Below are 26,761 nucleotides of genomic sequence, written 5' to 3'. Positions count from 1 at the left end.
TGATCATCTCAATAGATGCAGAAAAACCATTTGATAGAATTTAACTTTTGTTGATGATCAAAACTCTGAGCAAATTTAGAAGGGAACTTCCTCAACCTGATAATGGGATCCACCTTTGTATTCAAAGGTGAATGACTAAATGCTCCCCTTGTAAGATTAAGAACAAAGTGAGGATGTCCACTTTCATCACTCATATTCAAAATTGCACTACAGGCCCTAGCCAGTGCAATAAGACAAAAGAAATGAGAGACATACAGATTGAAAATAAATGAAGCCATGTCTATTCACAGACAACATGATTGTCAGCTTGGAAAATCCCCCTAAAATCTACCAGAAAACTATTGGAACTAAAGTGAGTTTAGCAAAGATGCAGGATACAAGGTCAATATGCAAAAATCAATTATATTTCTAAATATTGGCAATAAACAACTATAAATTGAAATAAAAACACTATCATTTACACTATTACCAAAGCCTTTTATACACTTAGTTATAAATAAATATAAGAAAATATATGCAAGATCTCTATACTTAAAACTACAAAATGCTGATGAAACAAATTAAAGAAGAGGTAAATGATAGATATACCATGTTCATGGATTGGAAGCCTCAATGTTGTTATGTCAGTTCTGTCCAACCCATTGTATAGATTTAGTGCAATACCAATCAAAATCCCAACAGGATTTTAAAAATCAAAATCAACAAGTTATTTCTAAAATTTATCTGGGAAGGCAAACATCTAGGATAGCTAAAACAATCACCATCTGATTTTGAGACTTACTGTAACACTAAAGTAGTCAAAACATTGTGACATTCAAGAAAGGGCAGACTATAAACCAGTGTAATGGAAGAGACAGCCCAGACATAGACCCACATATATGTGTTCAATATGATTTTGACAAAAGTGAAGAGTAAATTCTGTGGGAAAAAAAAGATAATCTTTTCAATGAGTGGTGATGGAACATTTGGACATACATATGAAAAAAATGAACCCTATTTCATATCTTGAACCACATAAGAAGATTAAAATGTATCCGAGTCCTAAATGTAAAATCTAAAACTATAACACTTCTAAAAGAAAACAAAGGCCTTTTTTGTAACCTTCATTCAGTAAGGCCAAAATTTTTTATACATGACACCAAAAGTATGATCTATAAAGAAAAAAAAGAAAAATTGTACTTCATCAAAAATTAAGAACTTCTATTTGAAAACTGTGAAGAGAAGGAAAAGATAAACCACAAACTGGAAGCAAATATTTGTGAGTCACATCGCTGAAAAAGGATTTGTATCCAGAATATGTAAAGCCCTCAAACTCTACAATAAGGAAACAAATAACCCAATTTTTTTAAATGGCCTTGCAATTTGGACACTTCACCAAAGATTTACAGATGACAGATGGTAAGCAAACACATGAAAAAAATGCTCAATATCATTAGCCACTGGGAAAATGCAAATGAAAAGCAATGAGATACCACTATATCCCCTCCCCAACGAGGGAATGCCTAAGGGAAAAAAAGGAAACAAAAACTAAAAATACCAACTGCATATGTGGATATGCAACATATGGAGCTCTCATATATTTCTTTGGAAATGCAAAATGATACTGTCTCTTTGGAAAACAGTTTGGCAGTTTCTTATTGAAATCAAACATACACATCACATGGCTTAGCAATCCTACTTCTAGGTATTTTCTCAAGGAAAATGAAAACATATGTTCACATGAAAACATGTGTACAAATGTTTGTAATGACTTTGTTTGTAATAAACAACCTTGGAAATAACTCAAATGTTCCACAACAGGAGAATGGATGAACAGACTGCATTATATCCATACAATGGAATACTACTCAACAATCACAAGAAACAAACCACTGATACACATAACAAGATGGATGCAATTTGAATGCCTATGCTAAATCAAACAAGCCAGATTCAAGATGCTGCAAACTATGATTTCCACATAACCTTTCAAAAAAGGCAAATCTATAGAGACGGTGGTTGCCAGGTGTTAAGTATGGGGAAGTAGTCGACACTAGAGGTTACAATGGGGAAATTTGCCAGAGAAATAAAAGTATTCTGTATTTTGATTGCTGTTGGTTGCACTACTGTATGTGCTTATCAAAAGAGAACTACACACTAAATTGGGTGAATTGTATTCAATGTAAATTATATCTCATTTTTAAAGTATATATGTAAACTTCTATCATTTTATATATGTTATTGAATTTTATAAATTTTTAATATAATTTTTTAAATGTAACTTTAAAAAAGCCAAATTCTGAAATGCAGCATAGCCATTTAATATGTGAAACTCTAATGATAGCAGGCTAATACTTGGTGTCCTAAACAATGTTGAAATATACAGAGGAGAAAGGATATTAAATGTTTTATTAAAGTTACCATTTATTCCTGTCTAACTAGGAAAGACCAATTCCAGTTTTCTCCATACATTGGATGTGATTGTTCTTGTCCATTCCACCTCCTTGTAGACAGCACTGAGAACTTCAGATGACAGACTATTTGGACCTTATCCATTGAGATTCTGATTCAGCAAGTCTGGGGCAAGGCCTGGCAATAGGGTTTTTACATGGTTCCCCAGATGGTTCTGCTATACAGGAAGCGCCAGCCAAATGGTATAGCTTGATGCTAGAGGGTAGAAGGTCACACATGGTCCAGCCCAGCTCACTAGGGCAAAAGTCAAGATAAAGTTTGAGGGCTCAGGCCAGAGCTCAAAACAGCTCCTTTACTAGATAGAGCTATTCTGTTAGCTAATCACACAGAAAAAGAAAAGGGTAGGGAGAAGGAAAGGGAAAGAAAAAAAGAAAGGTGAGGAAAAGGGACAAATGCTGTCAGTGTCAGTACTTTCATATACAATATTAACAGTATATTCCAGGGTGGTCAGAGTTATCCCCAGATCACTAATGAAAAAACACTCACCTGAGGCTTGGTGAGATTTTTATAAGCACAATAATATACATACACATATTAAGAAATATCCAGGCCGGGCGGGGTGGCTCACACCTGTAATCCCAGCACTTTGGGAGGCCGAGGCGGGCAGATCACGAGGTCAGGAGATCGAGACCATCCTGGGCTAACACAGTGAAACCCCGTCTCTACTAAAAAAATACCAAAAAAATTAGCTGGCATGGTGGCAGGCACCTGTAGGCCCAGCTACTCGGGAGGCTGAGGCAGGAGAATGGCGTGAACCCAGGAGGCGGTGCAGTGAGCGGAGATCGCGCCACTGCATTCCAGCCTGGGCAACAGAGCGAGACTCTGTCTCAAAAAAAAAAAAAAAAAGGAAATATACACCAGGGAAAGGGTACAATCACATTATTCTGTTCCATTTTCACCTCCCCTCACAAGCATTATTGCCAAGTAACTCTTATTTTCCACTGGAAATACATTGAATTTGTTAGTTCAAAAAAGTCTTTCCCAAAGCACTTTCCTTATACTTACTTTGAAGAGAAAGCTCTCAGCATGATAATGGATGGTATGTATGTCCACTTCACTTCCTAACCCTAACAAATACCAGTTTGTCATTGTATCTTCGTTCATTATGAGGCCATGGAGATTCCCAAAAATCTTTCCATTAATAGCTTTAAAAGGGTGATAAGAACATAACCTTTGGTTAATTAAAATATAAGCTGATTTTTTAAATGTTTCCAGAAGATCTTTAGGTCACTGATATTTTCATCTGTCTAGTAAACATGTAACAATCTCACTCACCCCTAGCAGTGTCCCACCATTCTAGACCCAAAATTCAGATTACTGAGAAATCCTTCTACAAAGAGAGCGAGAACAAAGAAATAGCAGTTTTAAAGCCATATCTTGGTGGCAGTGTTTTGTTTTTTCAGCATAATCTCTTTATGAAGGAAATTACAGGCTCATTGGAGAGGTAGCCAGATTTATACCACTCTACAGAGAATAAACTGAGGCATAAACAAGTTTATATAAATCAAAATTGAGTGACTTAGAAGCTATTTTCTTAATACTTCACTTGTTGAGAATAGTTTAAGCCTGGTTGAATCTCCGAAAATAAAAGAGAACTCCACACGGGCTGAGCTCGTGACCAAACAATGACCAAAGCAAACTGAGTTTACATGATGGTGACTTCCACTCCTCCGCTGTCTACTGACTTTTGATTCTGTGCATTGTGGCACAACCAAATGACCTGCATTCATTAAAAATGGAGACCATACTAAAAAATCTTCAGGAGAAGAAAGCAAAACTGGTAGGGGAAAAAGTAGCTGAATGGGAATCAGGCTACTATATTCTAATCTATATTAATAACTAGCTTTGTGACCTTGGGCAAGGCCTATCTTTTTGTGCACTTTGGTCAAAAATAGCTGTTGGTGAGACACTGGATGTGTCAATTCAAACACATTATTCCCACCAACAAACTACCTTAAATAATACAGAATTAAGTAACACAGATTCATTGAAACAGAAATTTGATGATAGTATTTCATATCCCAGAGACAAACCTGGCCCTTAAATTTAATCAAATGGAAGTTACGGCATATTCTTATAAAAATATGACAATAAGCCATTATTTGTTTTTAAAGGATTAGTTCACAGTCTTAGAGCTTAGAGATCCCAGCATTCAAAAATACATGTCTCTACAAGTTGGTTCAAAGCCTCAATGACCTCATTGCCAGCCAATCAGTGGCTAGGCTGGTTCAGTCTGAACGAAAGCATTAGAGGACTTTCTTCAGTCCAGGTGCCCCTGGGAAGGGGGAAAGGCTCAGAGAAGGATGCTGGGAGCCTCCTACATTTACAGAAAATCCTATGAGCTTATCTCAACATAGGCTTCTTCTCTTTAAACTTTGGATATACCATGCATTCTGTTGCTTTCCTCAAAATCATCAGTGCGCTTAAAATCTCGTGGATCTTTGTTGAGATACTTCCTAATATTGTCATCCAGATACCAGGATTCATTCTCATTAAATACCAAAAACAAGAGAGCAAATTCATAATCAATGTCACTTCTTCTTCCCTTTTCATTCAATACTCCTTCTCGGCATGTAATCAGAGGACCCATCAAACCACTATACGTATCCTGGAAGAAAAATAAACCGAGTTAAAAGAGCCATTAAGTAATTTAATAATATTTCATTCCACCTGTCACCATTCTAGTATAGGGTCATAATACCTCACCCTGGACTAGAAATTGATTCCTCTCTTGGCTATGATTCACCCCACCTCCAGACCATCCTGTTGAACACCATCACAGTAATCTTTATATTCCCGTATCTAGAAGTCTTCAGTGATTTTCCATGGCCTGCAGAATTAAATATAAATCCTTGCAGGTCCGTGAGCCCTCCATGTGCTCCCCTAATGAATTTTTCTGGCTTAGGCTACCCCTTGATTTACTACTGGACCCCTTATGATAGCCAAATGGGACTCTCAACATGTCCCAAACACTCACCCTACTTCCCTATTTTCAGCTGTGCTCATCATGCTCTTTCTTCCTAGACTCTCCTTCCAAAACCTTCTATAGTACTTTAGTTAGTCTGCCACTCTTACAGAATTCACCAGATTCAGAGCTCTATTACAGTTACAAGTGTGGACATGTATTATTTTCCCCACAAAGTTGTAAGTTTCTTCAAGACAGGAGTATCGGCCGAGCGTGGTGGCTGACGCCTGTAATCCCAGCACTTTGGGAGGCCAAGACGGGTGGATCACGAGGTCAGGAGATCGAGACCATCATCGCTAACACGGTGAAACCCCGTCTCTGCTAAAAAACACAAAAAACTAGCCGGGCCAGGTGGCGGGCGCCTGTAGTCCCAGCTACTCGGGAGGCTGAGGCAGGAGAATGGCGTGAACCCGGGAGGCGGAGCTTGCAGTGAGCTGAGATCCGGCCACTGCACTCCAGCCTGGGCCACAGAGCCAGACTCTGTCTCAACAACAACAACAAAAAAGACAGGAGTATCTGCATCTCTCATAGTATTTGGTGGGGTCATTTGCACATCACAAGTGCTCAATAAATATTTGTTGTGATGCATAAAATAATAAATAAATGTGGATTTTCCCATAATTCTCATATGTAAGTTTATTTATTCAAGTGCCTTGTATATCTGTCTCTGAACTCTAGAACCGTCCAGTACAACTCAAGGACATTAATACAAGCCATCTAATACCTAAGAGGGAGGTTAAGATAATCCCTCCTTTTTTTTTCTTTAATAGGCAAAGCTTACATTTTACATCAGATAACGGCTTTAGATTGGACTTTGGTTTATGGCATGTAATTAAAGACTGTGGTTGTTTTACACACACATATCTGGCTCAAATTCAATATTGAATCTTTGCCTTTTATTTCAAAGTTAGATCATTAATCATTCAAATAGTTTTGTAGTTTCAGTTACTATGTTTAAAGTGAACTTTCTTTTCCTAAGCCCTAGTAGCCCTGGTAATGCATTTAAAATGAACAGATTTCACACATCCAAAACCATACATAAATTGTATTCTAAGTTATATTTATTTTATTGTTATATATTTACATATCCTCTTTTGCTTCAAACCTTTTATCTTTTGAAGTTCTAAATTTGGTAACTGAAACATCGGGATTTTGTTTTTATCCCCCATACTTTAAGTCAAAGGTCAGCAAACTTCTTTTTTTGTTTGTTTGGAAAAAATAATATCACCAGATAGTAAATATTTTTGACTTTGTGGGCCATACAGTCTGTTGGTAGTCATACAGTAGTCATGCAGCTACTCAAGTCAACCACTGACAATGTAAACGTAAATCCAGCATGGCTAGATTTGGTAAATGGGCCATAGTGTGAGACCCTTGCTCTTAATCATTACGCGCTTTCACATATACCAACCCAAGCTGTGATGAACTTTCATCCAGATTATTTTAGTCAACTTTCATCCGGATTATTTTAAACCTTTTGGTTGCTCTCTCCACCTTACCTTCACAAAGTTTACTGTTGAATAGTAAACCCATGGAATACAATTGGGATCAGAAGGCCCTGGACCAGATCTTTTAGGGATATTCCATCTATAAGTTTTTACTTCTCCTGTAATAAATGAAATAGAAAAAATTTATTAGAATTTACCTGTGTTTCAGATGATTTATCTGAAGAAATACAAGCAGGTCTTTATATATTTCATAATGTTTATTGCTGGAGAGAATTATTCATTACAAATGTTCTTATTAAACTCCCATCTCGATTTCTACTATTTCAAAATGAAATGGCAGATTTGTCATGTCAGGCTCCAGTCTTCCCTCTAGTTTCCCTTTTTTATTGTCAACTGGTGTGTATTCAGGAAATAAGAACATTTTATACCTTACTGTTTTTCCTACTTAAATGTTGTATTTTCTTCCCAAGAACGGTCCTTGAGCACATCTTAGTCATCAAGGACCTCTGCCTTGACCTCTTATGGGAGTCACCAGGGATATTTGTAAGCTCTTGCTTCTCAGGCCTCACCCCAGACCAGTGAAATTGGAGAGTCTGGGGTCTAGGACTCTGGTGCTAGTGTTTTTTAAAAGCTTCTCAAGTGGGCAGATGAGATTTGGTAAGAACCAGAATCAGAGAGGTGTAGTTCCAAATCTCAACCCTATGACTTCCTTTTTCCTACATTTGACAAGCTACTTAACTTCACTAACATTTAGTATCCTCATCTGTAAAGTGGGTTGGTCATCATAGTTTTCTAATTGTTGTGAGGATTAAATGAAATAATGTAATTAAATACACAGGATAATGCTTCATTTTGAAGGCAGTTAATGTGTTAATTTTTATGTTTACTACAGTAGTCCCCCTTTATCCAGGAGGGATACATTCCAAGACCCCCAGGGGATGCTTGAAACCACAGACAGTGCCATACCTATATATACTATGTGTTTTCCTATACATGCATACCTATAATTAATTTATAAATTAGGCACAGTAAGAGATTCACAATTAATAATAAAATATGACAATTATAACAGTACACTATAATAAAAGCTATGTGAATGTAGTCTCTCTCACTCTCAAAATATCATTTTATGGTCTCTAATTGAAGTTATCTCAAAATTTCTTAATATTTTCAGACCAAGTTTGATTCAGGTAACTGAAACCAAGGAAAGCAAAACCGTGATAAGAGGGAGCTACTGTAAGAACAACTATGGAGACAGTAAAAAGATCAGTGGTTGTCAGGGGTTAAGGAAGAGGAAAAAACAAACGCCAGAGAACAGAGAATGTTTAGGGCAGTGAAACTATTCTTTATAGGACTACAATTGTTCATTTGTCAAAACCCTTAGAGTGTATACACCAAGACTGAACCCTAATGTAAATTATGGGCTTTAGGGGATGTGTCAATGTAGGTTCATCAGTTACAACAAATGTACCACTCTGGAGGGGGATGTTGATAATGACGTCCCTAATGGAGGTTCCTAATGGAGCCCTAGAAATTCCTAAACATTTGGTCATTGGATGAATGATGATCTCATACCAGAATGACTAGATGATGGCTGAAACACATCGACATTAAGATAAGCTCTTTAAGACCCCTCTGAGGTCAGAAAAGAGTTGACTCCAGTGTTCTTCTTCAAGATGGAGCAGACCTCTGACGCAACTTACCTGGTTTTGTCATGGGCACTTGGAATTGCTTTCCACTATCCATCTCCTCCACACCCTGGGCTGAGATGGAGTAGGGCCTACTGGCTTTGTTCTTAAATATGATCAGGATGGTGTCGCCCACCTCGGCATGAATCATTGGGCCTAAAGGCAAAACACAGGACTGTGTGCATTATTATTGCTCTTTCAACATTAGTGTAATTTAAATATAGGCAGTAGTGAGCCAAATAAAATAGTTTGGCTTTAGTTGTTTTTCTGAGAAAGGCATATATAAATCTACGTTGTTTCAGAGAGCAACATTATGTGGTATTAAATGTCATGTAGTCTTTAGCAATGGGTTTAAATTCTGCCTCCTTCATTTATTAGAGGGGCCTTGGGTAAGTGATGTAATCTGTCTGAGTTTCAGTTTCCTCATCTGTAACATTGGTTTAGTAATAACTTTCGTGTGGGATTATAGTAGGAATTGAATAAGGTAATGTATGTAAAAGTGTTTACTTCAGTGCACTGATACACCATAAGTACTCAGTAAATGCTTAACTTTTTACTACTGAGAAATCATCTCCAGGAAAAGCCATATCCACATGATATGGTGACTTTCAGTTGTAATCTCCCTGTGTATAACCTTTGACAAGTCTGAAATTATTCATTATCTGGTAAATGGATGACAATAATAATGAAGATCCAATGAAATGTGTATAAAAAGAATTTGAAAGATTAGAGTGAAATAAAATCATTTATGTATTAATTTATGATTAATACAGTGACTTCATGAATGCACGTCTAACTCTGTTTCTCAATATTTGTTTACCCAAGGAGATAAGCACTCTTTAGCTTCTCTGGTGTGTGCATTTCTGTTGGAAGCAACCAGGCTGTGTGCCAATAGAGATGAGCCCACACCTGGCTGAGAGGGCCTGTAGCAGCATGACTTGTGCATTGCTTCATGGTAAGTAGACTCCCATTTCAGAAGTGCCTGATCCCTATGGCTCTCTCTTGGCTATTTGGTGCATTCTACATTCACAGGGAGATACACTCACAGTTGGTGGTCTGGCCACACATATCAATTCCTTGCTGATTCAAGCCATGGTTTTAATTGCTTTTCTGAGAAAAGGTATATGTAAATCTAAAATTTGTTGGACTGTTATTATTTTCAAGTTTCTCTCAATTTCTTAAAACATAAATGCATTAAATTAAAATAAATAAATAAAATTTTCTTAAAATATTTAACATGAATCAGGAAGTTCTAAAAAGCACTCATTTTTTCCCCTTAACGGCAAAATTAGAAAAGAAAACCCGAAGGCAAGTGGACTGGGCTGAAAAAAAGAAGAAAATGCTTTGCATGTTCTTAAACAGTACATTTGGTTATAGTTAGAAACAAGTGCCTATGTATGCATATGTTAAAATCATTATTTGTGTACTCATTACCACCTGAATTGCACATGCCTTGCTATACTGGTTGGTAAGAGCAAATGACTACTGATGAGTAAGAGCAAATGACTACTGATGAGTAAGAGCAAATGACTACTGATGAGTAAGAGCGAATGGGTACTGATTCAGAGCATGAGAGGTCACTATCAGGGAATAGTAATGAACTGAAGTGTGCCTGCCATGCGCCCAGTTTGAGGAACCCAAGCCTCTCCCTGAGCCGCAGAAAATGAGTAAATAGGCCTCACATTCCTCTGGCTGAAGTGCTGATGGGCTTGCCTCTCATAAAGTCAACTCATTTGTGTCATTTTGCTGAGAAGAACCAAACCAAAGAGCCTTAGAGGCACACCTCAAACCCCTCAGCAGGACCAGCATCACAGCATCTTTAAAGCTCTGTCAACATCACAGCTCAAATGACTGAATGTTTCGATCAGGGCTGACTCACTCATTTGATGAGACAAACAAGCTTATCCGTGAACGTTAGTAGACTGTGGAAGTGTGGGGTCTACTATACCTCCACATGTATTACATGGATGGAGCATTTAATTTAATCATTTATCAAGCTAGGAGTTGTGGGGCCTTATTCTAATGTTGGAAAGCCCTGTGTAAGACCATACTGTTTACATAAGTTACCTTGTGCATTAAAAAGTGGGCAGGATTTCCAAAAAGTCCCTTAGATTTGCCCTCTGCTTTAAGGTCTTATCCCCAAGATGGGGTCAGAGGTGACTTCCCATGAAGAAAAGTGGAGAAGGAAAGCAGGAAGAGCTTATCTCATTGCCAGGTCCGGCAGCTCAGGTTCTGAGAAGGCCATGAATAAGGGCCTCCTAAACTGAGAGGGACCTCTCAGGAAGGAGAAAGCCAGACCTTTCTCCCTTGGCCCCATCTCATATAGGAGCTCTTCTTTTGTCACAAATATGTTTATGGTGTGTTGCAATAGCACTGTGCATGGATAACCCAGGACCTTAAGAAGTTATGGAAACATACTGCCTGCTGTTCTGACACATCAAACTATTTCAAATTAAAACTTCCTGGCTCACTATAGGGGTTGGAAAGAAGCTTTAGGGTATCATACACCAGTTAGACTGCCCTGATATCATGGATTCCTATTTGTGTGTTATCTGGTAGTCTTATTATGACAATTTTTTGTATGAGTTGAGCACTCAGCACACTCCCTGATAATGGTAGAGCAGGAAAATATTGCACTTGGAGGAATGCAGTCAAGCTACTCTATTTCTTCTATCCTTTCTCAGCCACAAGTCTAACAGAACACATGAGTGTGTATGCATGCACATGCTTGGGGCTGACAGTGCATGCCTGAAATCTGTGCCATACCCAGGAGTTCTAAGTGCTCCTCTCGTGGTGGTCGGGCTTTGATCTCCACAAATTCTCCATCCGTGTATTCCCTGTAAACCACCTTCTTGTACTGAGAGCCAATCCAATTTTCAGTGCGGTTCATAAATATATCTCCATGTCTGCAAATCAGAAGCATCAGAAATTAAAGTTGTCAGAAAGCAGAAAAGCTTTGAGCACTTCTAAGTGATTCAGGGGTACTCTGGAGAAGTGCTCCCCAAACCTGGCTGTGATCAAGTGCTCCTTGGGGAGCTGGCCTTTTGCACCAGACTTTCCGGGAGTGAGGCCAGGAATCTGCACTTTAAAGCTCCTTGAGTTCTGATATGGGCAGCCCAGCACCAGTTCATGGCCCACCCTTGGAAATCACTATTGTAATCTTCTGCTAAGCACTGAGTAGGGCCAACCTCAGAGACTCCTAAGGATCCTTTGAGGTTGCACCTCTCTTCTGGGACCATCTAACCTTACATACATGCATCTGCTTGTGTGTGCCATCACACACACACACACACATCCACCCTCTACCACCCTGAGTTTCTCCAGATTTCATTTGCATCTTTCTGTACATGGTAATGCTTTTCCACTTTGAAAGATCTCAAGAAGGACTGTAGTCACGTGTTGTGCATACACCCATACACAAATATAGATAGATATAGTTGATACTTGTTATTCACCCAAGTTATGTTCTAGAAAATCATTGTGATAACTGGACTAATAAAGACTGAACCATTGTTCCTAGGGGAAATATAGGGTTAGGTTCCTGCAAACCTCTGGTCATAATATTTTCATCAACTGATCAACATATGACCTTGTTTTATGTCTGTTTCTTTTTGAAGACACATTATTTAATACACATTGCTGAGCTCAACAGCATTAACACTGTTGAGCTCATTAACACTGAGCTCAACAGCCAACAGCGCTATAACTCATGCAGGAACAAAGTACCTCTCACATGTATAAGGCACATCAGAGGCTTCTTGCACTCAGGACACAGCTTCATCACTCTGCTTAGGGGGGCGTTCTAAACAGTGAAAGCACTAACATAAAGCACACAAGTACAAAAAAACATGGCACTAAATAGTCTGAAAGCAAGGACACTTGTTTACAGTATGAGAGCCGAAACAAGAAGGCAGAGAGACACCTTGTTTGACCTCAGCTGAAAATGTGTACATCAGGCAACATAAAATTTTGTCACTCTACATGTACCTTCAAATGACCACAAAAATATCACAGGAATTGATTTTGGGGTTAAAAATAAATTTTAGCAAGTAGGCAAATTTGCAAAAGCAGAATCTACAAATAATGAGGATAGACTTTATGTGTACCGTACATGTATAGTACATTTCATCTATTGCCAAGGCAGATCATCACAAAAGACAGATTTTCAAAATCTATTAATTTTATCTCTAAAATACAGTGAGGCCCACCCCTTCCATCTCCTTCCACTGAGGGAGCTTGCATTCTCATCTCAGCCACATGTATCACTTACCTATCTTGTGTGGAATTATTCCTAACCATTCTCCCTGCCACCTGTACTCCTTGCCCTCTATTCTCCACACTGCAGTCAGAGGGATCCTAAGTTATATATTTAATCACGTTGGTTTTAAGCATTTTTATGATTTCCCACTGCCAAACTCCTCAATTTGACTCTCAAGCCTCACTATCTGCCTTTGCCACCTCCTGAGCCTCATTTCCCATCACTGGCCCCCTACGCTCTGTGCTCTGGTCATTCTAAACATTCACTCTCTTGAACATGATGTGCTCTCCCTCACCTCCAGGCCTTTACACAGGTTGTTCCGTCTGCCACAAACATACTTCCTTCCTCGTCAAGTGAACTACTCTTCATGTCCCAACTCAAAGACTACTTCCTCCCAGAAGGACCTTCCGACCTTCTCCCTACCTTTCCTCAAGACAGGGCTGTGTACTTCTGCCATATCTCCTGCTGCACTCTACCCTTCCCCTCTCATAATGACTGCCTCACTCCATATACTTGTTCTAAAGTCTTACCGTGGACCAGGAATTCTGTGTAAGAAAGGACCTTGTCTATCCTCCACACTGTTTTACCAGCACATTGCACAATGCCTAGCATATAGTAGGTATTCAATAAATGCATGTAGACTTCCACCCTAGACAGTATTTTCCAAGGGAAGAGAACTTTTCTTCCACTTTCATTTTTCAGGAGTCCCAGTTACATGTGGTAGTGACCAGCGCAGACACAACCTGGGAATTTGTAGGGAGCCACACTTGCTAAAGTCCTACGGAGCATGCGCGATCCCACTGAAGAGCCCTGGCGGCGGCGCCTGTGGTACCTTTCCCCTCTTGCGTCCAAGTGCTGCTTTTCGAACTCCCAGTTTTTGTTAGGGGCATAATCCCATTCTACCTCTTCAGCGGCGATGTAAAAAGTTCTTATCATCCCGTGTGGCTGCTCAGAAGGGTCCCTGTTGTCACAGCTGTTGACCTCATAGATCTGACCCATGCCTCTCGGGAGGTGGTGCATGGTGGCACAAAACACCTTAAAAATACCTGCAAGACAAATGGCTCGGCATTGAGTGTGGTGCTCGGTATTTTTGTTGGTGATGGTCTGTTTTTAGCAAACCTGCATATTTTATTCCAAAATAACCAGTTAGGTGGATTTTTAAAATACCAGTTGCCTAGTAGTTTAAAATCAGACCCCAAGGGGAATAAATTACTTTGAATATATTTACTTCTGTGGGGAGAAAGTTCCTGTCCAAAATTCATTTGTAATAAAAAAAGAAACTTACAATATTGCTACCAAGAAATGACTTCTCTGGGTCTCCCCTATAATACACACCTATTAGAAGACAGTCTCTCCTGGAAAACCACCAATGACTATCTTAACCCAGCCCAGTTTAAAAACAACTAATTACGGGTAAGATGATTATCCTAGACAAGGTTCAAATTAAACCACATTTCTGATGAGTATTTTGCCCTAAAGGATTTCATAAATTCTAAAGTGCAATAAATATGTAAGGTATTATTATCACTAAAGCGAAGTGTATTACTTCATTAAGCCCTTGAGCAAAGAAGTTTCTCATTTCCAGTGGTAAGTCTACATAATGCTAAATGAAAAGGAAACAGAAAACAGAAAATCAATCAGCTGAATTTTCTACATAATACCGACAATCATGTCTGCCAACAATTATGTAATTCTTAGATTGAATTTTCTAGATGCATTGGCATCAGATAGATATTTCTTAACTGAACTCACCATAAAATCACATAAGACAAATAAAATTATTGAAGATATTAACTCTCAATGAAAATATCAGATCAATAACTCTTCCTTCCCTTTCTCGAGTAGCCTCTGTTTTTAGAGGTGAGGCAGGAGTGTGCCTTTCTTTAACCTTCTACAATGTACAGAGGTATCTTCTATCTTGCTATACATGTAAGTCTATTGTCCAACCATCGCCAAATTACTCCTTTTAGATGAGCGAAAACTCAATGGGTTGATTAAATGGGTACCCATGCACACCCAGGCACTGATGAGGACACATGAGGAAGGGTCTTTATACGAAACCACAGAGAAGACACCTTTGAAGACAGACTTGGGAAGACTGTCTCTGCATTTGTTTTTTTCCAGGCAGCCTATTGTTTATGTGTTGATCATGGCACTTCAATAGTTGAGGAATTGTCTCCTCTAAGAACAAAGAGGATCTTAGACAAGGTAGCATGAAGAAGAAAAGAAAATTAATAATAATGATAATAAAAATAGAAGAACATGGAAATGTTTGAGTTGCAGCCTATAGTCTACTCTATCCACTTTTGAGCACCTTCCTTCTTGACTTATAGGTAAGGGACAGGAATTTGGCAAAATGGCTAAGCTTTTAAGCAGTCATAGATTTATGCTTATCACCAAATATAAACTGGAAAACATTGTTGTGAAGCTCTTTAGAAACCTATAGGACATATGGAGTAATAATCAAAGCACTAGAATAAGTATCTCCATCTCTAAAATTATTCTGGGCAGCTCTAACTTTGAGTGCCTATTTCTATGGATTAAAATGATTTGGCTATTTCCCAATCCCCTCCTCTCTTTGGTCTTGAAGAGTGTATTTAAAAAAAAGTTGTGTCCAAGGCATCCCTTGATTTGAGTAATTCATAACTGATCAACTATACTAATGTACAGAGATTGGACACTAGGAAAAATTCACATAGAAAAGACTATGGAGCTCCTAGTCTCAGGCAGTCCTTAGGCAAAGATTTTGAAGCCCAAGCCTTAAGTTCTTAACTGATGACATGGAGACATCTAAACTGCAGTTCCAGTGGAAAGCAAAGAAGTAGAACATCCATTAGTAAACAGCAAGTACTCATCTTAGGTAGCATATTGGTTTCTTGCTAAGACTGATGAAAAAATGGGATTGGAAAAACATGTTCAATGTCTGTAGGGCTTGTTCTCCTCACTTTTCATGCAGTGATTAGCATATGCTACCATGTGTTGCTCTAGATCTTTTATGAAAACGCCCCAATTATCTTATCAACTTGGAATCTCTGAGAGAAGAAGTTCCAAGTACTGGCATTATACAGGGGTCTCCATAAATTCCAGATCCAATGCAGATTGCCCTGTGGGGAAACCAGGGGTGCCCAACAGAATGAAAACAGAGAAGCCGCCCAATCAAAAGGCAGTTATCAGTACCTATGGAAGAGAGACCAGGCTGCAATTATGCCTACATCTATAATCTGGAAGCATCCACTGGGATGTCCATAACTGGTAGATGCTTCAGAGAAGCAACTGAAATTATGTTCATGCTCAATGAGAGCAAAACATGTCCACTTTATCAGGGCTGAATTTTTATGGACTGTTAATCAAAAACATTCTCCTAGGATTTATGCACCAAAGACTTTAGAGCGCTTCCACTTCTGTTTTGTGGATGCTATTTTAGATATTTCCCCTCTGTCCCTTGTACTATGTGTTTGGACTAATAATTCAGGATTCTCTGATTCTAATCAAGACTATATCTATTTCTACACCACTTGAAGTGCACAAAGTCTGTCAATTTCTTCTGCGGGAGGACTGTAAGTGGATGAGCCTGAAGGTAGAAATCTGGTCACCTGAGATGGACCCAGCAAGTTTACCTGCATGGTCTGGCTGCATGAATGCTGTTGTGGCCATGTGGGGAAACAGGGCCAGGGAGTCTCGGTGAGTCCCTCGTAGGTGGATGGTGTTCCCTTGAAAAACAATTCCATGCATGTCGGTGTCAGTGCCCAATCCAATCAGATGCCAGGAAACTCTATCCTTTTTACACATGTTTAGACCTGGCTGGTTGCCGTACATGTAGCCATTAACAGCTAAATGGAAGAAGAAAGATAGTGAAAAATTATCAGTGTGTATCGGGCAGGGGAGCTTCAAATATGTCAACTGTTTACAAAAGATCCTTGTTTTCAGAGAATAAACAGTACCGGGGAAAAGCCACATGGTGAATCCACTTAAAATGGAGACCAAAATTAACAATGAATAATGAAAATATACGGAAATTATTAAAATGTTGTCTTTAACAACACATATGCAAGAACACTAGTTCTAAGAATGACTAAGGGATAAATCAGATTGTTTACGAAATAATTTCCCCATACTCTTCTCTAAGGCTCTTGATATGAAAACCTTTTTCTTTTGAGGTTATTTTCCTATGATCTCCCTTGTCAAATGTCTCTTCCTCAGTTATTAATTCATTGAATTCTACAAGACCCTCATTTGCCAGTGGGCTTTGCATTTGATTCTAGAAGTTATCAGACATGCTTTTACTGATTACATGGATTCAGCATTATTTGAAAGATTTTTTAATCAATTGACAGTATGTGTGCATGTGTGTTCAGTGGAGAGGGCTTTTTTTAGGGGGTACTTAAGCTTATATGAGGTTAGCCTTTGAGTAAATAAATTTGCTTTATGATAACTTGTACTTTTTTACCCCAACACAATTACTGGAGGGACTTTATTAATAAATAATGATTAGTTAGATATGAAGACCCTCTGTGCTTCCAGAGTGGAAAATTGTTTTTATCTTTGACATCAACCCCAATCCATTGATAGTGGCTATCTGAAGTAGTGCCTTGAGAAGAATTTAGAAACCACATTCTCACGCTATGGGGATGAATGCCATGATGTAATAGCAATGTCTGACTGGTGAATGAACATAATTGCGTCTCATGCTTGATGTCTCTTGGAGAAATAAATATTTCTACCCGCCTCCTACTCTCTACTAAGCCTATAGTAGGACAGAACTATTATCATGCACATGAATGACCTTCTGTTATAATCCCATTATCAAATAAAATTACTTTTTATTAGGTTGGTGCAAAAGTGATTGCAGTTTTGGCCATTGAAAGTAATTGCAAAAACCGCAATTACTTTTGTACTATCCTAATATTTCTGTGCCTGCAGAACCAGTGGTGCTTGGTAATTGTACTCAGATCTGGGATTATTAGTAGAAATTCCAAGAAATTCTGGCACTTCTGAGAAGAACACCACATTTTCTGAAAAAAAAAAAAAATACTTTGATAATGTCTTTGCAAATAAATGATCTAAATCTTGACCATCAAATGTTAATGAGATCTGAGTATAAATCAAGGTGCTAATAAATTCAGTCCTTGACTGGTTGGTAGAGAATCTTCTCTTGCCTTGGAATGCTTGTTTAAAGCCTCTTTTTCTACAACATTCACTCATCCGTTCTCTCTTTCAACAAACATGTTTTGAATACAGGCTATATAATAAACACAACACAAAGTATTGTGTACCATGTCAGGCCCTTTCTTTTTGGCTTTGTTGCTCTCTTCCTTCCACTACCTGCAAGCAGGACTGAAGCTAGAACTTAATTTATAATCAATGTGACATTTGAATTAAGATGCATTATTTTCCTTGAACTTTGTTGTAACAATGATATATCCTGTATTTATTTATTTATTTTATTTATCTTTTGAAAGAGAGAGAGAGTCTTACCCTGTTGCCCAAGCTGGAGTGCAGTGGAGCCATTATACTTACTTCAGCCTCAACCTCCCAGGCTCAAGAGATCCTCCTACCTCCTACCTCCTACCTCAGCCTCCTGAGTAGCAGCTGGGACTACAGGTGCACACCACCATACCTGGTTAATTTTGTATTTTCTGTAGAGATGGGGGTCTCACTATGTTGCCCAGGCTGGTCTTGAACTCCTGGATGCAAGTGATCCTCCCACCTTGACCTCCCAACGTGCTGGGATTACAGGCATGAGCCACTGTGCCTGGACTACATACTGTATTTCTAAATATGAAAGTAGTTTCACATTGCCAAAATAGGGTGGGGCTGGATTTGACGTAGTTCATTCAGTTGTTTACTATTTTTTTAGATGAAGACCTCTCTTATGATAAATTTCTTTTACAATTTAGCCTCTCCACCAAGAAACTGCTATATTTCCTTATTTCTACCTTAATTTCCCCTTTTTATTGTCTACTAAGAAGTTTGGAAACAATATTCCTGTTCAGTTACAGCAAAACCTTTTGTAGAAGATGACACTGAAAATGCACTACTCCGTGCTTTCCATTGGCACAAGAGGGAACTCTGTTGGAAATGAGCATCTGGGACCCTAGGGTCTGTGACCTGGTTGCCGTGGGGCACTTGTAACCTTGGACTATTTTTTACTTCCATGCAAGGAAAGGAGGTTAAGGGCTATTTTGTTATTCTTCCATAATGCTTTAAAAGGCAATAAATGGATTTTATGCTGAGTCCTAAAACAAGCAGGTTAGCACCTGTTGTCTTAGGTTACTTGCTTCAGGCACTTTTATTGACTGCACACTCTTGCAAGGCATTGAGTTTGGACTCTCATTACTCTGCTACCTTAGGTAATATGCCTAAGAGTAGTGAGCATCCTGTGTTACTCACGAGCAATTAGCAGGTGGTTTGCTATTGTAACACTTGATAAAAAGAGACAGAGGGAGAATTAAGTAATTCCTCTCAAATGAAGATCTGGGATGGGAACAGATAGTATTTCACAAATTAACACTCACCAGTCACTCATACTACTTAATTAAGTCATTCATACTACTTAATTATAGACACTTTGCTATGTAATGATTATCTCCTATTATCACTTTGGTTTTCCAACTTGATGTTATTGTGAACCCAAGGGAGAGTAGTTTGTCAGTAATTTTCTACATTTATGATGTACTGTGAACTTGGCTAGTTTAAATTTCATTTTATTTATTTATTTATTTATTTATTTTTGAGACGGAGTCTCACTCTGTCACCCAGACTGGGTGCAGTGGCACGATCTTGGCTCACTACAACCTCTGCCTCCGGGTTCAAGCGATTCTCCTTCCTCAGTCTCTTGAGTAGCTGGGACTACAGGTGTATGCCACCACGCCCAGCTAATTTTTGTATTTTTAGTACAGATGAGGTTTCACCATATTGGCCAGACTAAGTCCCCGGACCTCATGATCTGCCCACCTTGGCCTCCCAAAGTGCTGGGATTACAGGCGTTAGCCACCCGCAGGGCCACTAGTTTAAATTTTGTGTTTCTTCATCTAAGGCTGATAAAGTGTTCTAGAAGTATTAAATTTCACATCTCTGAGAGATAGGGAGGTTTCACTATACTATCTGAAGCTGAAGGCATGAAATAACTTACTCATGACCAAGAACAATACCCAAGAAACCAAAATTAAGATAATTAAAACACACCAATCATTTTCACTTCGAATGCAAGTCAGCCTTTCATTTACAGGAGGGAAAGAAATTTGTCATACCATGCATTCGGTTGGATTTCACAAATTCTTTATCTTCTTTGTCAATGCTGAAGGGATGCCAGATAAACTTCTGAATGTTTTCATCAAAATATCTGCTCAGATTCTCATCAAAGACTGTGAACAGTAGGTAAAACTCCTTGTCTATTCCTTTCTACAGAGAAGAAAGAAATGAATACATAAAAAGTGCAGCTTGGAGGAATTCACAGAATTGCTTTCCTTTCAAAGTTCACACAAAGTATTAATAAGTTAGGGAAGATCAACATCAGCTATAGAGTTCCCAGGTCATTTTAAAATCAGGATACTGAATGTTGCTCTGATGAATTTATTCCCCATCCAGAAAATGTGTCTTTCTGGTTACATCCATCCTCCAAGGAAATCAGCCCCTGCTCAGAAGACTTTCTACTCTTTTGGCCTTTGTTGCCAGGCTGGTCCTCACTGACTTTTTCTCCTTACCCTGACCTCCAAGCCCTGGCCCAGCCTCTCTCTCTGACTGCATCTCCCTGTACTCACCTCCTAGCTTGCTCCAGGCACCCTGGCCTTTTGCCCTTCCATGAACACACCAACCTCATTCCTGCCTCAGGGTCTTTCCATGTGTTGTGGATCATGAATTGAGCAACTCCCTTCCTCAATTCACTTTTCTGCATGTCACTTTCTCAGAGTGGTCTTCCCTAACCACCCTTCTAAACTAATCACCATCTTTTGCCCAGAAACTCACTCACTTTACCCTATTTTATTCTTCATAGCACTTATCTTCACCTGAAACTGTATTTTATTTATGAAGTCTTTTTTTTTTTTAACTTTTTCCTACTGCAATGTGAGTTTTCTGAGGGTAGGAACACCTCAGATTCCTCTCTGTACCTGCATCACCAAGAAAAATGCCTGGAAAAGCAGGCACTCAGTATACATTTCTGAGTGAAATAATGAATTCATGTAACTGATGAGATTTAGCTAAATTATGTTAACTTGAGTGGGCAGTGAGGAGACAGTGGATATGACTTCCCACTGTGTGTATTCCTAATCAGTCTATTTGAGCCTATCTGACCACACAGCATCACAGATTGCTGCAATATGCTTTCCTTTAGAGCTCACCAAGAGAGATGACTAGGTTTTCTTTTCTTTTTAATTTAATTTAAAATTTTGCGACACAGGTGCAGTCCATGCAGATTTGTTACATAGGTAAACATGTGCCATGGTGGTTTGCTGCACTTATCAACCTATCGCCTAGGTATTAAGCACAGCATGCATTAGCTGTTTATCTTGATGCTCACCCTCCCTCCAACCCTACCCCCACAAGCCCCAGTGTGTGTTGTTCCCCGCCCTAGGTCCATGTGTTCTCATTGTTCAGCTCCCACTTATAAGTGAGAACACGCATTGTTTGGTTTTCTGTTCCTGCATAAGTTTGCCAAGGATAATGGCTTCAAGCACTATTCATGTCCCTGCAAGGGACAAGATCTCGTTTCTTTTTATGGCTGCATAGTATTCCATTGTGTACATGTACCACAATTTTTTATCCAGTCTATCAAAAGACATGGGCTTTTCAGTTGATTCCATGTCATTGCTATTGTGAATAGTGCTGTAATGAACATATGTGTGCATGTATCTTTGTAACAGAATGATTTATATTCCTTTGGGTATATCCCCAGTAATGGGACTGCTGGGTCAAATGGTGTTTCTGGTTGTAGGTCTTTGAGGAATCACCACACTGTCTTACACAATGGTTGAATTAATTTACATTTCCACCAACAGTGTAAAAGTGTTCCTGTTTCTCCACAGCCTTGCCAGCATCTGCCATTTCTTGACTTTTTAATAATTGCCATTCTGAATGGCGTGAGATGGTATCTCATTGTGGTTTTGATTTACATTTCTCTAATGATCAGTTACATTGAGCTTCTTTTCATAGTTTTATTGGCCGCATAGATGTCTTCTTTTGAGAAGTATCTGGTCATGTCTTTTGCCCACTTTTTAATGGTTTTTTTTTTTTTTCTTTTAAATTTGTTTAAGTTCCTTGTAGATTCTGGATGTTAGACCTTCATCAGATGGATAGATTGCAAAAATGTTCTCCCATTCTATAGGTTGTCTGTTCACTCTGATGATCGTTTCTTTTGCTGTGCAGAAGCTCTTTAGTTTAATTAGAACCCATTTGTCATGCTTTGCTTTTGTTGCAATTGCTTTTGACCTTTTCATCATGAAATCTTTGCCTATGCCTATGTCCTGAATGGTATTGCCTAGATTTTCTTCTAGGGTTTTTATAGTATTGGGTTTTACATTTAAGTCTTTAATCCATCTTGAGTTAATTTTTGTACAAGGTGTAAGGAAGGGGTCCAGTTTCAATTTTCTGCATATGGCTACTCAGTTCTCCCAGCACCACTTATTCAATAGGGAATCCTTTCCCCATTTTTTTGTTTTTGTCAGGTTTGTCAAAGATCAGATGGTTGTCGATGTGCTGTATTATTTCTGAGTTCTCTATTTTGTCCAATTACTCTATGTGTCTGACTTTGTATCAGTACAATGCTGTTTTGGTTACTGTAACCTTGTCGTATAGTTTGAAATAGGGTACTGTGATGCTTCCAGCTTTGTTCCTTTTGCTTAGGATTGCCTTGGTTATATGGGCTTTTTTTTGGTTCCATATGAATTTTAAAGTTGTTGTTTCTAATTCTGTGTAGAATGGAGGTGACCATCCTTTCCATCCCTCAATGCCTTCTTATCTCTAACACGCTCCCCACCCAAGCCACCTTCATCCTGCTGCATGCTGTGGAGGGACCCTCAACAATGTCATCTGACCACATCTCTCTCCTTATGTTGGACAATGCAGTCTCACCTCATAGTATTCTGATTCCTGCCTACCTGTTCAGCCTCATCTCTTGACTCTTTCCTCCTGGCACTTTGAAGCAAGTCCAAGCTCCTTGTTGCCCTCTGCACTTGCTGTGTTCTGCATCCCTCTGCCCTTCGTGCACGTATTCCCTCAGCTTTGATAGTCTGCCACTCTTTTCTCTTGCAAACCACTAAGCAACCTCATGGTTCTGCTTAGCTGCCCACTTCTGTGATGCTTTCCTAACTCCTCATCAACGATGTGAGTACTCCTTGCTCCTACTATCCCTTATATATAGTTATTTCCTTAATTACATGATGCTTTAGAAGGCAGTGGTATAAGAGCATAAGCTACAGAAGAAAACAATTAAGACTTGAAAGTTTTCGGAATAAAATGTTAAAAATTTGAAGAACATAAAAGATCAAAATGTATTTTAAAAGATCATGGGCTATGTGAACAGAAAAACCTAGGTTCTAATGCTATTCTTCTGTTCACCCATTGTGAAGCCTGGAGCAAGCGATTTATCCTCTCTAAGCCCTAATTCCCTCACTTGCAACATGAGGGCAATAGTAGTTCCCACATCACGTTTTTTTGTGAAGATTAAATGAGATGACTTAGCTAAAGCACTCAACACAACAACTGACAAATATTAAGTACTCAGTGCTGTTATTATTAGGTGTGACTACAATTGTCCGCAGTACAAGAATGAACAATTGAAAGGAGTTGCATTGAAGAACCTCATTGCTTGACAGGTATTTGGAGAGTAACTGGATTTAATGAGCGTGGGAAATTAGCCCAAGAAAACATTAGAAGGAAGGTGGCAGAACCCTGCATGATGGTGAAGATATGTATAACTTAACTGGGCTACAGTGTGCCCAGATTTTTGCTCACACATTATCCTGGGTGTTTCTGGAAGGATGTTTTTGGATGAGATTAACACTTGAATCAGTAGACTGAATAAAACTGATTGTACTTCCTGACGTGAGTATACCTCATCCAATTGGTTGAAGGCCTGAATAGAAAGAACCAAAAGGCTCACCTTCCTCTAAGTAAGAGAGAATTTCTCCTGCCCAACTGCCCTTGAACTAGGACATTGTCTTCTTTTTGCCTTCATGCTTAAACTAAAATGTTGGCTCTTCCTGGTTCTCAAGCCTGTCAGCTTTCTAACTGGAGTCACCGCATTGGCTCTTCTGGGTCTCCTACTTGTTGACTCAGCCTGCAGGTGCTGAGACTTATAAGTCTCCATAATCATATGAGCCAATTTCTCATAATAAATATCTCTCTCTGTGTCTCTTTCTCCATATATATATATATATATATATATGGAACATCTGAGTAGTGACTGGTGTCTGCAGCACACAGCTATTTTGTGAAAAGCATATAAGTTAGTATATAGTAGGCTCCCACAGCAGCAGGGAAGAAAGGTGAGAGGTCTAAACCATAACCCATCACACAACTCTGAGTATTGAAATGTGGATAAGGGAAATGAGTTTTGCAAATGAGGTCGTACCGGAATTTTCAGTGTTTGTTTGCAGGCCACACAATGTTTAAGATGTGTGTAATATGGCATCTTCTGCTAACTAAACTTCTTAACCTTGGGGATAAGAGTACTTACACTGTATTTCATTTATTCAAGCAGAAATATTTGTTGAATGTCAACAATGTGCCGTGCATTGTTCTAGGAAAGGAAGATAAGATAGGCAAGGTCCTTGCTCCATTGCACTTATCTTCTTGTAGGAGGAAGCATACTATACACATAAGCAAATAAATAAAGAAGGAAACTGTCTTATGGTGGTAAGTGATAGCAAAATCAGGTGATATAAAAGAGATTGACTTAACCTGGTGATCAGAGAAGGCTTCCCTGAAGAGTGACAAGAAGAGTTAGCCATGCAAAGGTCAGGGGAAGACATTCCAGGCATAAGGAGCCTAGTATAGAGGCCCGAAGTCAAAGGCAAGCTTGACCTCTGAGAGGAACAGAATGTGGGTGGAGCATAAGTGGGCATGAGGAAGCGTGGTGCCCACTTGTGGGAACAAGAGGCTGGGGCATGTCTAAATAGTGTTGGTTTTTATTCTGGGTGTGATAGGAAACCACTAGAGATGCAGAACAGGAAAGTGACTTGATCTCATTTGCACTTTAGAAAAATCATGCCTGGTGCCCTGTGATAAAATTAATCATGGGGAGGGTGACTATAGTCACCCTAATTGTACATTTGAAAATAACTAAAAGAATATAAATGGATTGTTTGTAACACAAAGGATAAATGCTTGAGGGGATGAATACCCCATTCTCCATGATGTGGTTATTATGCATTGCATGCCTATAGCAAAACATCTCATGTACTCCATAAATATATACACATTCTATGTACCCACAAAAATTAAAAATAAAAAAAATTTAAAGAAATTAATTATGGGGGAAAGAGGAGACAGCTCAATGCAATGCCTGATCCTAGATCAGACCCGGGACCAGGAAAAACATGTTTTTCTTTTGCTATAAAGAACATCAATGAGACAATCAGCAACATTTAAAAATGTATGTAGATTTGACAATGTCAAGGTCAATTTTCTGACTCAGATAATTTTACTTTGTTTATGTCAGAGAGAGTCCTTGCTTTTAGGAAACACACACTGAAAGACATTATGTCTGCAACCTATTCTCAAACAGTTCAGAAAAAAAACCCATAAAAACAAAGAGAGATAATAAAGCAAATGAGATCAAATGTTAATGAATCTGGGTGAAGAGTATATGAGGATTCTTTGCAAATTTTTTCTACTTTTTCATAAGTCAAAATTTTTTTAAAAAGTGTGAGATATATAGAGAGGTGAATTCAAAGAAAGAAACAGCGTGGGAGTAGGGAGTTTGACTGAATTGTTATTGTGGAGGACCAGGGGTCTTAGTAAACGACATTCTGTCACCTGACCATTCACCACTGCGAGAATTTATGACAATTTACTGCAAAGAGATGCAAACACTTCTTTCCATTTTCATCTCTCCACATGCCTAGAAGAGGACTGACCATTTTGCTTATAGAGGGCCTGGCGCATAGTAGGTATTTCCTAAGTAATAACTCTTGAATTGAACAAACCTTTCCATCTGGCCAAATGGTTTTCTCTCTCAGCCAAGTTATGGGCATAGGATGTTTCAGGTTACTTTTTTTTTTTTCCCCATGAATTTTGTGTAAGTGGACTGACCATGAATAGTATTTGGCTTAGGCAACAACTCCCACAGACTATGAGGTGCTTCCAGCAAACCTCAAAGGTACTATTGAATGGATACAGCAGGGGCAAAATCAGAACTACCTTTCAAACATTTTCTGGCACTTAATCTCCTTGGCTTAGGTATTTAGCTGCGAGGAAGCAAGAGGATGCATTGGAAAAAGGACAACGTTGGATGTTCAAGGTCCTGTGTTTTACTGCCAACTTTCACTACTTACTAGGTGTATTTCCTGGAATTCCACTCAATGTCTCTGAGCCTCTTCAGCTTTAAAATATGGATAATCATCCTGCTTTGCCTTGTGTGCTTGTTGAGGCACAGCATAAACATTCAGTCTTATAACACATGCAATAGACATTTCTGGGATTGTTCCTTCATGTAGAAAAAGGAAAATCCAAATAGGATCGAGATATTTTGTGTGTTTTAAATCTGGAAATTCTTTTGAGTCCAGAAGTGGAGTCACACAATACCAAAACTTATAAAATATACTATTTAAATAAGTGTCCTTGCTATTTCTGATGGATAAAATAGATGGTTAAATGACTGTATTTTTCTCTTTTCATCAATATGTTTAATATCATGTAGACATAGCTTGAAAGGCTCTGCTTCACTACACTAATCAGTTGATCCATTCAAATCTCTAAGTTGGGACTTGCAAGAAGTTATCTAAATGCTTTC

General features: G+C 38.8%; 1 protein-coding gene across 1 annotated transcript in view; it reads right to left on the bottom strand.

The window, feature by feature from the left end:
- Positions 1-26,761, bottom strand: part of HEPHL1 (hephaestin like 1) — a 78,555-nt gene that overhangs the window by 6,091 nt on the left and 45,703 nt on the right. The window contains exons 10-17 of the mRNA XM_008020555.3: positions 20,061-20,211; positions 16,428-16,640; positions 13,643-13,856; positions 11,319-11,458; positions 8,568-8,708; positions 6,916-7,022; positions 4,837-5,059; positions 3,457-3,596 (exon numbers count right to left, since the gene is read on the bottom strand). Of these exons, the coding sequence (XP_008018746.3) occupies positions 3,457-3,596; positions 4,837-5,059; positions 6,916-7,022; positions 8,568-8,708; positions 11,319-11,458; positions 13,643-13,856; positions 16,428-16,640; positions 20,061-20,211 (1,329 nt within the window). The remainder of the gene's footprint in view (positions 1-3,456; positions 3,597-4,836; positions 5,060-6,915; positions 7,023-8,567; positions 8,709-11,318; positions 11,459-13,642; positions 13,857-16,427; positions 16,641-20,060; positions 20,212-26,761) is intronic.

This window comes from Chlorocebus sabaeus, chromosome 1, assembly GCF_047675955.1.
Source record: "Chlorocebus sabaeus isolate Y175 chromosome 1, mChlSab1.0.hap1, whole genome shotgun sequence".
In the NCBI taxonomy this organism is placed as follows: Eukaryota; Metazoa; Chordata; class Mammalia; order Primates; family Cercopithecidae; genus Chlorocebus; species Chlorocebus sabaeus.
Note: the sequence above shows the minus strand (reverse complement) of the source record. Positions and strands in the feature narration are given on the sequence as shown.